This window comes from Hyperolius riggenbachi, chromosome 3 (genome assembly GCF_040937935.1).
Source record: "Hyperolius riggenbachi isolate aHypRig1 chromosome 3, aHypRig1.pri, whole genome shotgun sequence".
NCBI classification, from domain to species: Eukaryota; Metazoa; Chordata; class Amphibia; order Anura; family Hyperoliidae; genus Hyperolius; species Hyperolius riggenbachi.
The window spans coordinates 319237017-319250067 of record NC_090648.1 but is presented as its reverse complement, the minus strand read 5'-3'; the positions used below and the strand labels follow the sequence as shown (position 1 = coordinate 319250067).

The window sequence follows — 13051 nt, the reverse complement described above, 5'->3', positions numbered from 1 at the left end:
TTCACATTGCCATGTGGTATTTATTTGCTTAATGAGAAAAATTATACTGAATATATTTCATACTCAGAACATTTTTGTACCTTAACTTAAAAAAAAAATTAGGCTTGAAATTGCAGTCTTCCTCCACTCCTCTTTCATAGTTTGTACTTGTAACATTGCAAGTTTGTCATTTGTATCCCTCAGTCTTTATTGTACCACTCTTCTTATTTATTATATGTTGATTTATAAATGACCACAAAATAAAGTATCTCCTGGTTATTTTTGTTCCTGTATGTAAAATTTGGAAAGTACATATGCTGTATGTGCAACAAAAAACACACACTTCACATAAGCCAGCAAGCTGTTTAATATACCTGTTAAAAGTAATCTGTACTGTGGAATCCTTTGAACTGGTTTGAGTAAATAATGCTTCAGAGCTAAGTTGGCACAACGAGGGCTCATCTGAAAGAGGGGGGAAAAAAAAAGAAATAAAAAGGCTGTTTAAACAGCTTTGTAGACATTTTTGTAAACCGTGTACTGTTGAGTTATTCTCTGTTTTGTCGTTACATACCACTTTTTTATATATATATTCCTCACCAAAATAGTGTAGCTTAACTGAAAACGGTCAGGGGCAAACGCAGGATTTTTAAGGGGGGGGATTCCTGAAAGGTCCAGAAGCACTTATGTCCCCGAGTGCTTCCGAATACAGGTGGCTCCATTCTGCCCATGCACAAAAGTGCGCTGGCGTATTACGGAGCTGCCTATCTTTGGAAGTACTCAAGGACACGAGTGTTTCTGAGGGCTTCTGGTAGCAGCAAATTTGAACAGGGGACAGCGCTGGAACAACTCCCCGAGAGAGGAACGGTAGATAGACTTAGTTTGGATAATTCAGTGGAATATGCCATATAGTGTCACATAGCGCAAGCGATACCCATATGATGCAGGGATATATGCATCTGCGGAAGATGGCGGCGCTATATAAATACTAAATAATAATATTTTGCCTCACCAGAACTGCACTTTTATTTAGCTTTCCTGTGTGACAAGAAGATACAGACACTCAGCACTAGGGAAAGAGGGAAACAAAGGTGAATGAAGGAGGCTGGTGCACACCAAGAGGGCTTCTGAGCGTTTTTCAAATCAACAGTGATTTGAAAAGCGCTTGGCTAATGTTACCCTATGACAGTTTTCTCACAGCAGCGTTGTGACTTTTTCAAAATCGCACGTATACTGCATGCAGCATGTTTTTGAGCGATTAATTCAAAAATCGCTCTGAAAATCGCTTCAGAAAATCACACTCACAAATTGCTAGCGATTGCTATTGTCATTTTGGCGTTGCACTAGCCCAGAGAGAGGAGGAGTGGAGAAATTGAGAATAGCCTGAGATGGAGCAGACAACATATCTGTATTGCAGTCCCACATCAGACAGGCTACATGCCTGTCATCGGACTCCTGTCCCTGCTGGTCTCCCACACAAGTCAGAAAGAAGCCCTCCTGGAGTCTAGGGACTGTCAAAAACTTTTCAACTTGTTTAACACCTTATCCACACATGCAGTCATTATAACAATGGAGAGAGACCAGACAGATGTTTGCCCACGGACCCTCCAGGCAAGCTCTGCATCATGCTGTGCATATTTACCAGCTTGCCTGCCCTCTAATTGCATCATGTCTGACACTTCTGTGCTGTGGAGTCTGGGACTCCAGAATAAACAAACATTCTCTCACTGCATTAGCTGGAGGGAGGCACCAGAAGTAAGAAGGGAGGGAGAATGAGGCTGTTTATATTATGCAGGCTTCCCTGGCTGAATACACAGCTCAGTGCAGGGGGTGTTCCAGACACCCAAAATAGCCCCCTCCATTCGCCAGTGACAGTATATAACAAACAGAAATGAAAAGTCCTACAAAGCAAAACAATTAAAAATAAAGAACAGGGCAAGTAACTTACTTTTAATTTAAGAGTTACAAATAGTAGTTCTGACCAGAAATGAAAGGTAAAAAAAAAAAATTGGAAATAACATATGGATACAACACAGATCATTTTTCAATGAAAAGTTATTAAAAAAAATACCTATTTCAATTTTCAACCAGCTGTGATTTTCTAACACTACAAGGAAAGTGCAAATGTAACTCCCCTACAACTATGACAACAGTACATAATTTGGTGTGCAAGGTTAATCAGAACCAGCACTATGAGCCAGTATTGGGTTCCAACTCAGAGCACTGCTACCCACTTACCAGTGCCGATTATGAAAGCTGCAGGGCAGATGGCCCTGAAGATGCTGTGTTATTTGTGGGAGACGAACAGCACAACAGAAGAAGACAATGGGTCATAAAGAAAGATGAGGTAGCTATCGCTACACACGTTAGTTTTATAAGTTTGCATGAAGAGAGGCTAAAAAGAAAACTTCATTATTAGATATGACCCTAAAATACATTCCCGCTGAAGTCACTGCTCCTGACTTGCATATGATCAATCTTAAAGTAAAGTTTTTTGTAACAGGCAGAAGAACACCCCCTTTCCCATGACTATGCCTGTGCCTACTGATAAGCCAAGCTAGCCACACAAAAACAAGTGTGCCTGCAAGCAACATGATGGAACATGGATTCACACCACAGTGGCAACCAGCAACTTACAGTGGTTCTGCTTACTGAGCAGTGGCTGGATAGTGTAAATGTTAAAGAGACACTGTAGCGAAAAAAAATATATGATATAATGAATTGGTTGTGTACTATGAATAATTACTAGAAGATTAGCAGCAAAGAAAATATTCTCATATTTTTATTTTCAGGTATATAGTGTTTTTTCTAACATTGCATCACACAGATTACTGCAGATTACACAACACTCAGCTTTCAAAATGAGTCTTTCAGAGCAGTCTGTGAAGTAATGAACTCTCCTCTAGCAGAGGAAAAGTAAACAGTTCAATTACAGTTGAGATAATAAAAGTCAGATAACAGCCCTCTCCACGACTAAGTTAGTCGGAGAGCTTAATAGCTTTTTTGCATAGAGATAACAACTGGAGTTTCTCAACTCTTCCTGTACTGGAAACAATTACACTGATGTATCTGATCTTAATGTTTTTTTTCTTAGCTGTACTACACATACAAATCATAATCTCATTTTTTTTTTCGCTTCAGTGTCTCTTTAAGGGCTCTGCCTCTGACACAGGAGACCTGGGTTCAAATCTCGGCTCTTACAGTTCAGTAAGCCAGCACCTATTTCAGTAAGGAGTTTCTTGGGCAATTCTCCTTAACACGCCTACTGCGTGCGCTCTAGTGGCTGCCTCGCAAGCGCTTTGAGTCCGACAGGAGAAAGGCGCTATACAAATACTGCTATTATTATTATTATAATAATTATTAGAATTTCTGGTCAGTGTTTTCCATTCAGTTTGCCATTTCTAGTAATTCTCTAAGGAAGCAGTCTTCGACAACAAAAACCGTTGGTCTACCCTTGGAATAATAGAGGACCCTAAATGTCACAGCATGGGTTATCACTTATTACCAAGTAATATTAGGATTGTACCTCACAATCTTTGTAATACCGCGGAAATAGGTTTGTATGTTTACAGCTTAGCTTTTAAATATGTTCAAATTTAAATTTAATATTTTGTTAAATAATTAAATATTATGTAATATATTATATATTTTGAATTTGGTCACACATATATATTTGTATCTATTATTCTCTTCAGTAAAAAGAAAAAAAAAATACGAATTTGTAGTGTCTTAGTTAACCTCCAAATATGTTCTATTTTAAAAAGGCAATACTATACTCTTATGTTCCCATTATAATTAGGACGGGGCTGTGGCACACATCAATAAAAATATAAATCTTTAGTGATAAGGAGAAAGCAAATTTAGTTTTTCATCTTATACAGAACTTTTAAACATACAGTACACAGGGAAAAAATACTGCTAAGTAGAATATTTACTCTATTACCTCAAAGTCTTTTACAACTCCAGCAAATGCAGTATTCTTCTTGCACTGTTCATCAAGTAAAGTCACATTTCGGTCAAATTCTCGAATGTATGTAGAATACATCTTGAGGTATGGACCTTTCTTCACAAAAATGTCAGCAATTTTTTGCTGTTCATTCCTAAAATTCAATGGAAGATTTTACACGTTACTAGAGCCTAAAAATCTGAGAATCCAGGCACATCTCCCTAACTTTATTGTTTGTTAAATTTTTTTTTTTTAATCACTCACTGACTTCACTCAGGAAGTGAACTTTTTGCCCCGGAAATTAATAAATACAATGTATTTATTCATGAAAAGCGCTTGGGAAATCACTTTTCAAAGTACTTTTTCAAGCACTAAGTGGAGACTTTGCAGCTGCAGCTGCATAATAGTTTGATATTCCACGTAGGTGTTAGCCACTCCATTGTGTTCTCTTGCCATATATTTTCATATATTATATATACAGCCCTTTTAGGGCCTGCATTGTGCAATAGGAGCGGTTTTTCTCCCCTACCCTGGGTTATATATATATATATATATATATATATATATATATATATACATTGATTATTTATATTCGTTATTTGTCCGCACGGTATGGTGCTTATCTCTGTAATACCTTTTTAATTGATTTTATTCGCTATTCCTTAATAAAGTTAAGCATTATTTATAGAGTTGGATGTCTTTTTTGTTATATTTTGGTTCTTTGTGGACTTCTGTTTATTATTCTTAGTGATTTTCCTATCCTTTCTATTGAATCGCAAACGTGGCTCCTGCACCATTTTCAAAGCGTTTGAGATTCAATAGAAAGGATAGGGAAATCGCTAAACCATTTATAGAAAGCTCTTCGCTTATGTGAGAACACTCATATAAGCGAACATTACACAAGTGCTTTCTAAAATCGCCAGCGCTAAAAAGAAAAAATGAAATCGCGCCTAATGTGAACAAGTCCTTACTGAGGAATGCTTAATGAAGGTTTGTATGAGATCAGGATGGAGAGAGAAAAAGCAAACAGTTCGCAGTCTCTCTCTAAATTACTAAAGAATAATTACTGAACACAATAAAATCCTAAGATGAAACGGTTTACTGAGCATTAGAAAATGTACACAGAAGATGACCCGTACCACTGAGCCATCCTCTCCTGTAGTTCCCTCAGTACGTCACGGTTTAGCTCATACAGCTGTGGCAGGTAGTACAGGATTTGATTCAGGATCCTGTCTTCAATTACTGGCTTCCCGAGATTTTTAGATGCCTGAGCCACTGCACAACGGAAATCCTGCCAAAGAAAGGATAAAGAAAGTTGCCCAAGCAGAATTCATTGAAACATAAAAGCAGAGCAGACAATAACTTCACTGTATGCTTTTTTGTAAATGAGCTAGGAAAGCAATGACCACCACAATATTCAAGTGCATGTTTGCGGATTAGATCAAGGTTAACTCATGCAGAACATTAAAGTATCTGTGTTGGGTGGACACTACCAGTTTGACTTATCTTCACCAGAGTCAGGGACTCGAGTGAGGAGATCTTAAGCCCAATCTACATGATACGATTCGATTACGATTCTATTTACGATCCGATTAAATCCGACATGTTCGATCAGGATTCGATCCGATTCAATTTGATTTGCCATTGCAAAATAATGGCAAATCAAATTGAATCAAATCGAATCCTGATCAGACATGTCGGATTTAATTGGATCGTAAATAGAATCGTAATCGAATCATACTAAAAATCATATAGTGTAGATGGGGCTTTAGAGCAGATGTTCTACACTATATCACCTGTAAGTTCCCCAAAATGCACATGCATATTATATTATATAATTACTTAAATCCCTCATTTTAATACACACAGCAGTGCCTGATACATATTATTTACATTAACTGAATGCCTCCCATTATTTACATGGACATCAACTATGTATGCTTCTATAAGTAATATAAACAAAAGATAATGATGTTCATATTGTAGGAATTATATCAGCTGTTTACCATGGGAAAATACTTTGCGCTGGAGTCTAGTGGATATACAGTACACCAGTGACATACTTTCAGGCTTACCCAATAAGGCGAAAATGTATGTGCAAAAGAAGCAAAACATAGAAACCAATCATATTCATCTTACAATGACCGGACTTCAGCTAACTGAAAGGCAATTGGCTTCTGTCACTGTTACTGCATTCTGCATAATCTCTTGACTGAGACATTTTATAGTAAAGGGAGATCCTTCTTAGCCTGTAGTCCACCTAGGGCAGGTTACCTTCCCTTCTTGTGCCATATTTTCATGTTAGTTTCTCTCACATGTGCAATCTATACAGAGATATACACACTTAAAGTGTACCTGAAGCGAGTAAAATTATTTAAAATAAACACATGACATAGCTGCAAATGAATATTACATACTAATCTCACCGTCAGATCCTCTCAGAAGCTCACCATTTTCTTCTTACAGTGATCCCTTCCATTTCTGACAATATTTTGTCAGAACTGAAATATACCAGTTATATATCAGCAGCTGTCAGTTACAAATGAAAGTGCAAGGTAATGTCCATGTTACCCTATGGCTCAAGTGGGCAATATTACAGTTTAACAGTGTGCTGACCAAGAAGCTGTTATGGGGTAGTGGCCATTTTTAAAATGAAGGACAGAGAATTACATTGATCACAGTGGACAAACAGGACGCAGGAGAGGAGAAAGATTGAGGAGTAGACTACACAGGAGGTAAGTATGGCCTGTGTATGGTTATTTTGACTTTTTATTTTCAATTCAGGTTCTCTTTAAAGAATCACTCTGCAGGGTATGGATATTTTAATCTACAGTACTTATGATGCATGTAGTTGAAATACATGCAGGATGTGGTTTGGTATTATTTTGCTGCAGTAAAGAAGGATTTCCGTAAAAGAAATGTTTTCTGGATGGCTGTACATGTTACTCCAAATCCTGTATATAGCATTCATCACTAATGGTGCCTTCCCAGATGTGCAAGCCAACCATGCCATATGCACTAATGCACAGAAGCTGGCTACTGAATGATGTACTGATAATAAGAGGGATGGTCCCTCTGACAAAGAAGATGTGGTATCCATGATTTCCCAAAACAAAATTCAAATTTTGATTAGTCAGACCACAGAACCTTTTTTCCATTCTACCTCCAGTTCCGGCGGCTGCCTGAGAGATACGTAGAGGGCGCAATTCTCTCTCGCAGACTGGCAATGACTGGAGGAAGTTACGGGACCTGGTACTGGCGATACAGAAGACTAAGGATGGTGGCGTGGGAGTGATCTGTGCGCTTGGGTCTGGAGGAAGCCCCAGGTATGTATAAAACTTATTTTATACGGTCTCTGGTTTCCTTTAAAAAGTGTTGGCAGAGGGAAAAAAAACTCCCTGCCTGTAAACACCTGCTTTAGTCTAAACAGTGTGAATATATAAATAAGAGCTGGTATGGCAGCAGCTATTTTCGACCGACGATTGCGATGTTTGATCAGGGCTGTGGAGTCAGAGCAATTTTGGGTACCCGGAGTCAGAGTCTGTGATTTCATAAACTGAGGAGTCAGAGTTGGCGTCTGAAGATTTTTGTACCGACTCCATAGCCCTGTGTTTGATACTGGCGAATCGCGTAGTGACACAGAATGCAATGTTATCCCTCTACTGCATGACTGCTCTATTCACCAGCATCATTCAGTGTAATCATAGTGAAATGTGAACACCCTTTAGGGCTCAAACCCACTAGCAGCCTTTTATAAGCGCTAGTGATTTGAAAAAGCTCTCACTAATGCAATGCTATGGGGGATTTTTATAAAATCACATTGCTCACGTGTGATCACACCCATAGCATTACATTAGCAAAAGATTTTCAAATCACAAAGCGCTCAGAAAAGTGCTCCCAGTGGGTTCCAGGCCTTACAAAGATTAGCTTTTAATACATCCTAAGTAGGCGCGATTTATACTGGAAATATTATCCATACACCAGATACAACAACATAACCATAGGGAAAAAAAAAAAAACTAGGCTTCTGAAAAAGCCAGCCGTAGCATGCTTACTTGTTAATCAAGGTGGGGTTAAAACATGCAGGTTTATTGTTTCTAAAGTCTGGGTCTATACATTATGAATGTGCACGTCTTGGCTCAGCACTTTGCTTATGATCCTTATACAAATCTTCATTTACTGCAGCAGATGTTCTCATTAATCACAATTACACTGCTCGGCCTTTGTAGTCTTGGCTCAGCATAGTCATGATGTAACCTGACTCCGGAAAAGGAACTACCACCAATTAAAGTGACTTCAGTCTCTAAGCAGCAGACCATGACATAAGCCCTTTCCAATAATAGGGAATGCACCCCAAGCAATACAGTGCAGAGACATACAAAGGACAGAGGACTGTCAGTGGCAGTACTCATACTATGAAACAGAAAACAAGGTTCTTATAAAAATAACTGCAAGTCCAGAAGAACAAGAATTATCTTACAGCATTATAGAGTAACCAAGCAGCTTAGGGTGACCCAAACCACTGGGAAAGTATAGGGGACTAAAAGAGACCAAAAAACCCTCAGCATTATTATCAGCGATTATAGAAAGTCCATTTGACAAGAACATAATGGGGATTCAGATATGTGCTATACCAGAAGTGATTCTGTCAGAGTCTTTAATGCGAAACAACAAGATTCAGAAGCAACACACACACACACACACACACACACACACACACACACACACACACACACACACACACACACACACACACACACACACACACACACACACACACACACACACACACACACACACACACACACACACACACACACACACACACACACATATATATGCTCTTTTACAGGATGAACTTAAGAGAGTTGGCAGTTTGCAACAGACGCTGTTTCGAGTATCCCTCCTTCTTCGAGCTGTAAAGGCTCTCTATTGCATGGTCACCATTTATATCTCCATAAAAGGTGTAATGGACTAATGAAAACCCTCATACAGATTCTGGCCAATCGCTGAGCTCACTCCCAAATCGAGGACCTGATGGGAGATCGTGTACCAAATAAATAGTGGACGCCTTCCACTCAAAAAAAATATATAAAGAGTAAGGGCCAAGAATATTAGACACCTCTCCATTGAAAACAACCAATAGAGGTTGTCACTGCAAGAACTCATCTCTAATAAATTCACAGCAGCCTGAACTTATTAAACAATGTTCCGACTTTGACTGTTGTACAAGACTACTAATCACACAAATCCACAAATGTATTAACCTTTCAGCAACACCTCTATGTTCCAAGGGTTGAAAATCTTTGCTACTTAATAGCAGACAACGTTTAAATAAGCCAGGTTAGGCTTGCTAGATCACTTAGGTTTATAAGAGTTCCCTACTCCTCCAATCTTAGTAAACAGCCCCACAGTACACAAGTCACAAAGTATCGCAAAATCAGGACTGGTCAAAAAGATACCCCAGCATGCATAAAAGTCAGGGAAAGTGGCATCTACGACAGAGTAATTACTACATGTGCCATTATAGAAAGACTGAATCTAGTCCAATACCAGCTTGAATCTTAATGGAAAAGTTCCTCGTTCTTGGGAGCGATTCCAGACCACAATGACACAAGTACTCCTCTGCTCCAGCGCTCTTAAGAACAGTTTGCTGCTCAAGGAACCTAACTGAATTTGTTTTATTTTTAAACAATCCAAAATTAATTAAGAAATTATATTTTATTTTGTCAATGTTCTGCAAAGTTCTAAGCCTTCCTATGGATGCAAAAATATAGTCTGTACATTATGAGCTACAGTTCAGCTATAGTCTTGTATAGGGAGAGAAATGGAGACAGAATACTAAGAGCTTATTTACATGCCTGAGCTTGCCTAAGCTGTGCTACACTCTGCCCACAGCATGCAGAAATCAGCCTGTTATGTAACACAATACCTAGGCTTCCCTACAACACGGCACACATAACAAAACGCACTATGCATCAAGTCTCCCATCAGCTTTTCTTTCATTTTCATCCTGAACGGATTGATTTAAAATGGAGCTTTCTCCCTTTGTGGTTTCCGTGGGGGAAAAGAAAAACTTAAATATTTAACATTTCCTGAAAAACAGGAAAGGTGCATGGCTTATTAGTTCTTGCTTCCTGCAAGAATACATTGCTCCAGATCAGTCATAAAACATGTAAAACCGCAAAGCAGGCAGCACTGAGGTATCATATAAAGAGGAACTTATACTGCTTTTTAGTCAGTTTTACTTAAAGTCCATCTGTGTAAAAAGAAAGTTTCTTTAAGATTTGTTTTTCTATGAACACTACACTTTAAAGAGAACCTAAACTGAGAGGGATATGGATGTTTCCTTTTAAACAATACAAGTTGCCTGGAAGTCCTGTTGATCTCTTTGACTGCAGTAGTAGCTGAATCACAGACCTAAAACATGCATGCAGCTAATCCAGTCTGACTTCAGTCACAGCACCTGATCTGCATGCTTGTTCAGGGGCTGTGGCTGAAAGTATTAGAGACTCAGGATCAGCAGGAGTGTCAGGCAACTGGTATTCTTTTAAAAGGAAAAATCCATATCCTTCTCAGTTTAGGTTCCCTTTAACTACTTCCCGACCGCCGTATAGACAAATGGCGGCCGGGAAGCAGACGCCGCAAGGACCGCCGTATTGACAAATGGCGGCGGTCCTTGTTTGGGCATGGGCGGAGCGATCGCGTCATCCGTGACGCGATCCTCCGCCTCCGCCTGTCGCCGCTCACTCGCCGCGACATCCCGCCGGCCATACGGAAGCGCCGGCGGGATGTTAACCCGACGATCGCCGCATACAAAGTGTATAATACACTTTGTAATGTTTACAAAGTGTATTATACAGGCTGCCTCCTGCCCTGGTGGTCCCAATGTCCGAGGGACCACCAGGGCAGGCTGCAGCCACCCTAGTCTGCACCAAGCACACTGATTTTCTCCCCCCCCCCCCCCCGCCCCAGATCGCCCACAGCACCCATCAGACCCCCCCCTGCCCACCCCCCAGACCCCTGTTTGCACCCAATCACCCCCCTAATCACCCATCAATCACTCCCTGTCACTATCTGTCAACGCTATTTTTTTTTTATACCCCCCCCCCTGCCCCCTGCTCCCTCCTGATCACCGCCCCACCCCCCAGATTCTCCCCAGACCCCCCCCCCCCCATGCACTGTATGCATCTATCCCCCCTGATCACCTGTCAATCACCTGTCAATCACCCGTCAATCACCCGTCAATCACCCGTCAATCACCCGTCAATCACCCATCAATCACCCATCAATCACCCCCTGTCACTGCCACCCATCAATCAGCCCCTAACCTGCCCCTTGCGGGCAATCTGATCACCCCCCCCACACCAATAGATCGCCCACAGATCCGACATCAGATCACCTCCCAAATCCATTGTTTACATCTATTCTCTCCTCTAAACACACACTAATTACCCATCAATCACCCCCTATCACCACCTGTCACTTTTACCTATCAGATCAGACCCTAATCTGCCCCTTGCGGGCACCCAATCACCCGCCCACACGCTCAGATTGCCCTCAGACCCCCCCCTTATCAATTCACCAGTGCATTCATTACATCTGTTCTTCCCTGTAATAACCCACTGATCACCTGTCAATCACCTATCACCCATCAATCACCCCCTGTCACTGCCACCCATCAATCAGCCCCTAACCTGCCCCTTGCGGGCAATCTGATCACCCACCCACACCATTAGATCTCCCGCAAACCCGCCGTCAGATTACCTCCCAAATATATTGTTTACATCTGTTATCTTCTCTAAACACCCACTAATTACCCATCAATCACCCATCAATCACCCCCTATCACTGTTACCTATCAGATCAGACCCTAATCTGCCCCTTGCGGGCACCCAATCACCCGCCTACACGCTCAGATTACCCTCAGACCCCCCCCTTATCAATTCGCCAGGGCATTATTTAAATCTGTCCTTCCCTGTAATAACCCACTGATCACCTGTCAATCACCTGCCAATCACCTATCACCCATCAATCACCCCCTGTCACTGCCACCCAACAATCAGCCCCTAACCTGCCCCTTGCGGGCAATCTGATTACCCACCCACACCAATAGATCGCCCGCAGATCCGACATCAGATCACCACCCAAGCGCAGCGTTTACTCTCCTCTAAACACCCACTAATTACCCATCAATCACCCATCAATCACCCCCTATCACCACCTGTCACTGTTACCCATCAGATCAGACCCTAATCTGCCCCTTGCGGGCACCCAATCACCCGCCTACACGCTCAGATTACCCTCAGACCCCCCTTATCAATTCGCCAGTGCAATATTTACATCTGTTCTCCCCTGTAATAACCCACTGATTACCTGTCAATCACCTGTCAATCACCTATCAATCACCCATCAATCACCCCCTGTCACTGCCACCCATCAATCACCCCCTGTCACTGCCACCCATCAATCACCCCCTGTCACTGCCACCCATCAATCAGCCCCTAACCTGCCCCTTGCGGGCAATCTGATCACCCACCCACACCAATAGATCGCTCGCAGATCCGACGTCCGATCACCTCCCAAGTGCAGTGTTTACATCTGTTCTCTACCCTAAACACCCACTAATTACCCATCAATCACCCCCTGTCACTGCTACCTATCAGATTAGACCCCTATCTGCCCCTAGGGCACTCAATCACCCGCCCACACCCTCAGAATGCCCTCAGACCCCAGCCCTGATCACCTCGCCAGTGCATTGCTTGCATCTATTCCCCCCTCTAATCACACCTTGAGACACCCATCAATCACCTCCTGTCACCCCCTAGCACACCTACCCATCAGATCAGGCCCTAATTTGCCCCGTGTGGGCTCCTGATCACTCGGCCAAACCCTCAGATCCCCCTCAGACCCCCTTCCGATCACCTCCCCAGTGCATTGATTGCATCTATTTTCCCCTCTAACCACCCCCTGAGACACCCATCAATCACCTCCTGTCACCCCCCTAGCACTCCTATCCATCAGATCAGGCCCAATACAACCTGTCATCTAAAAGGCCACCCTGCTTATGACCGGTTCCACAAAATTCGCCCCCTCATAGACCACCTGTCATCAAAATTTGCAGATGCT

General features: G+C 41.7%; 1 protein-coding gene across 1 annotated transcript in view; it reads right to left on the bottom strand.

Moving 5' to 3' along the window:
- Window positions 1-13051, bottom strand: part of FGD6 (FYVE, RhoGEF and PH domain containing 6) — a 165200-nt gene that overhangs the window by 43455 nt on the left and 108694 nt on the right. Inside the window, exons 6-8 of the mRNA XM_068276795.1 lie at window positions 5062-5213; window positions 3920-4076; window positions 354-441 (exon numbers count right to left, since the gene is read on the bottom strand). Of these exons, the coding sequence (XP_068132896.1) occupies window positions 354-441; window positions 3920-4076; window positions 5062-5213 (397 nt within the window). The remainder of the gene's footprint in view (window positions 1-353; window positions 442-3919; window positions 4077-5061; window positions 5214-13051) is intronic.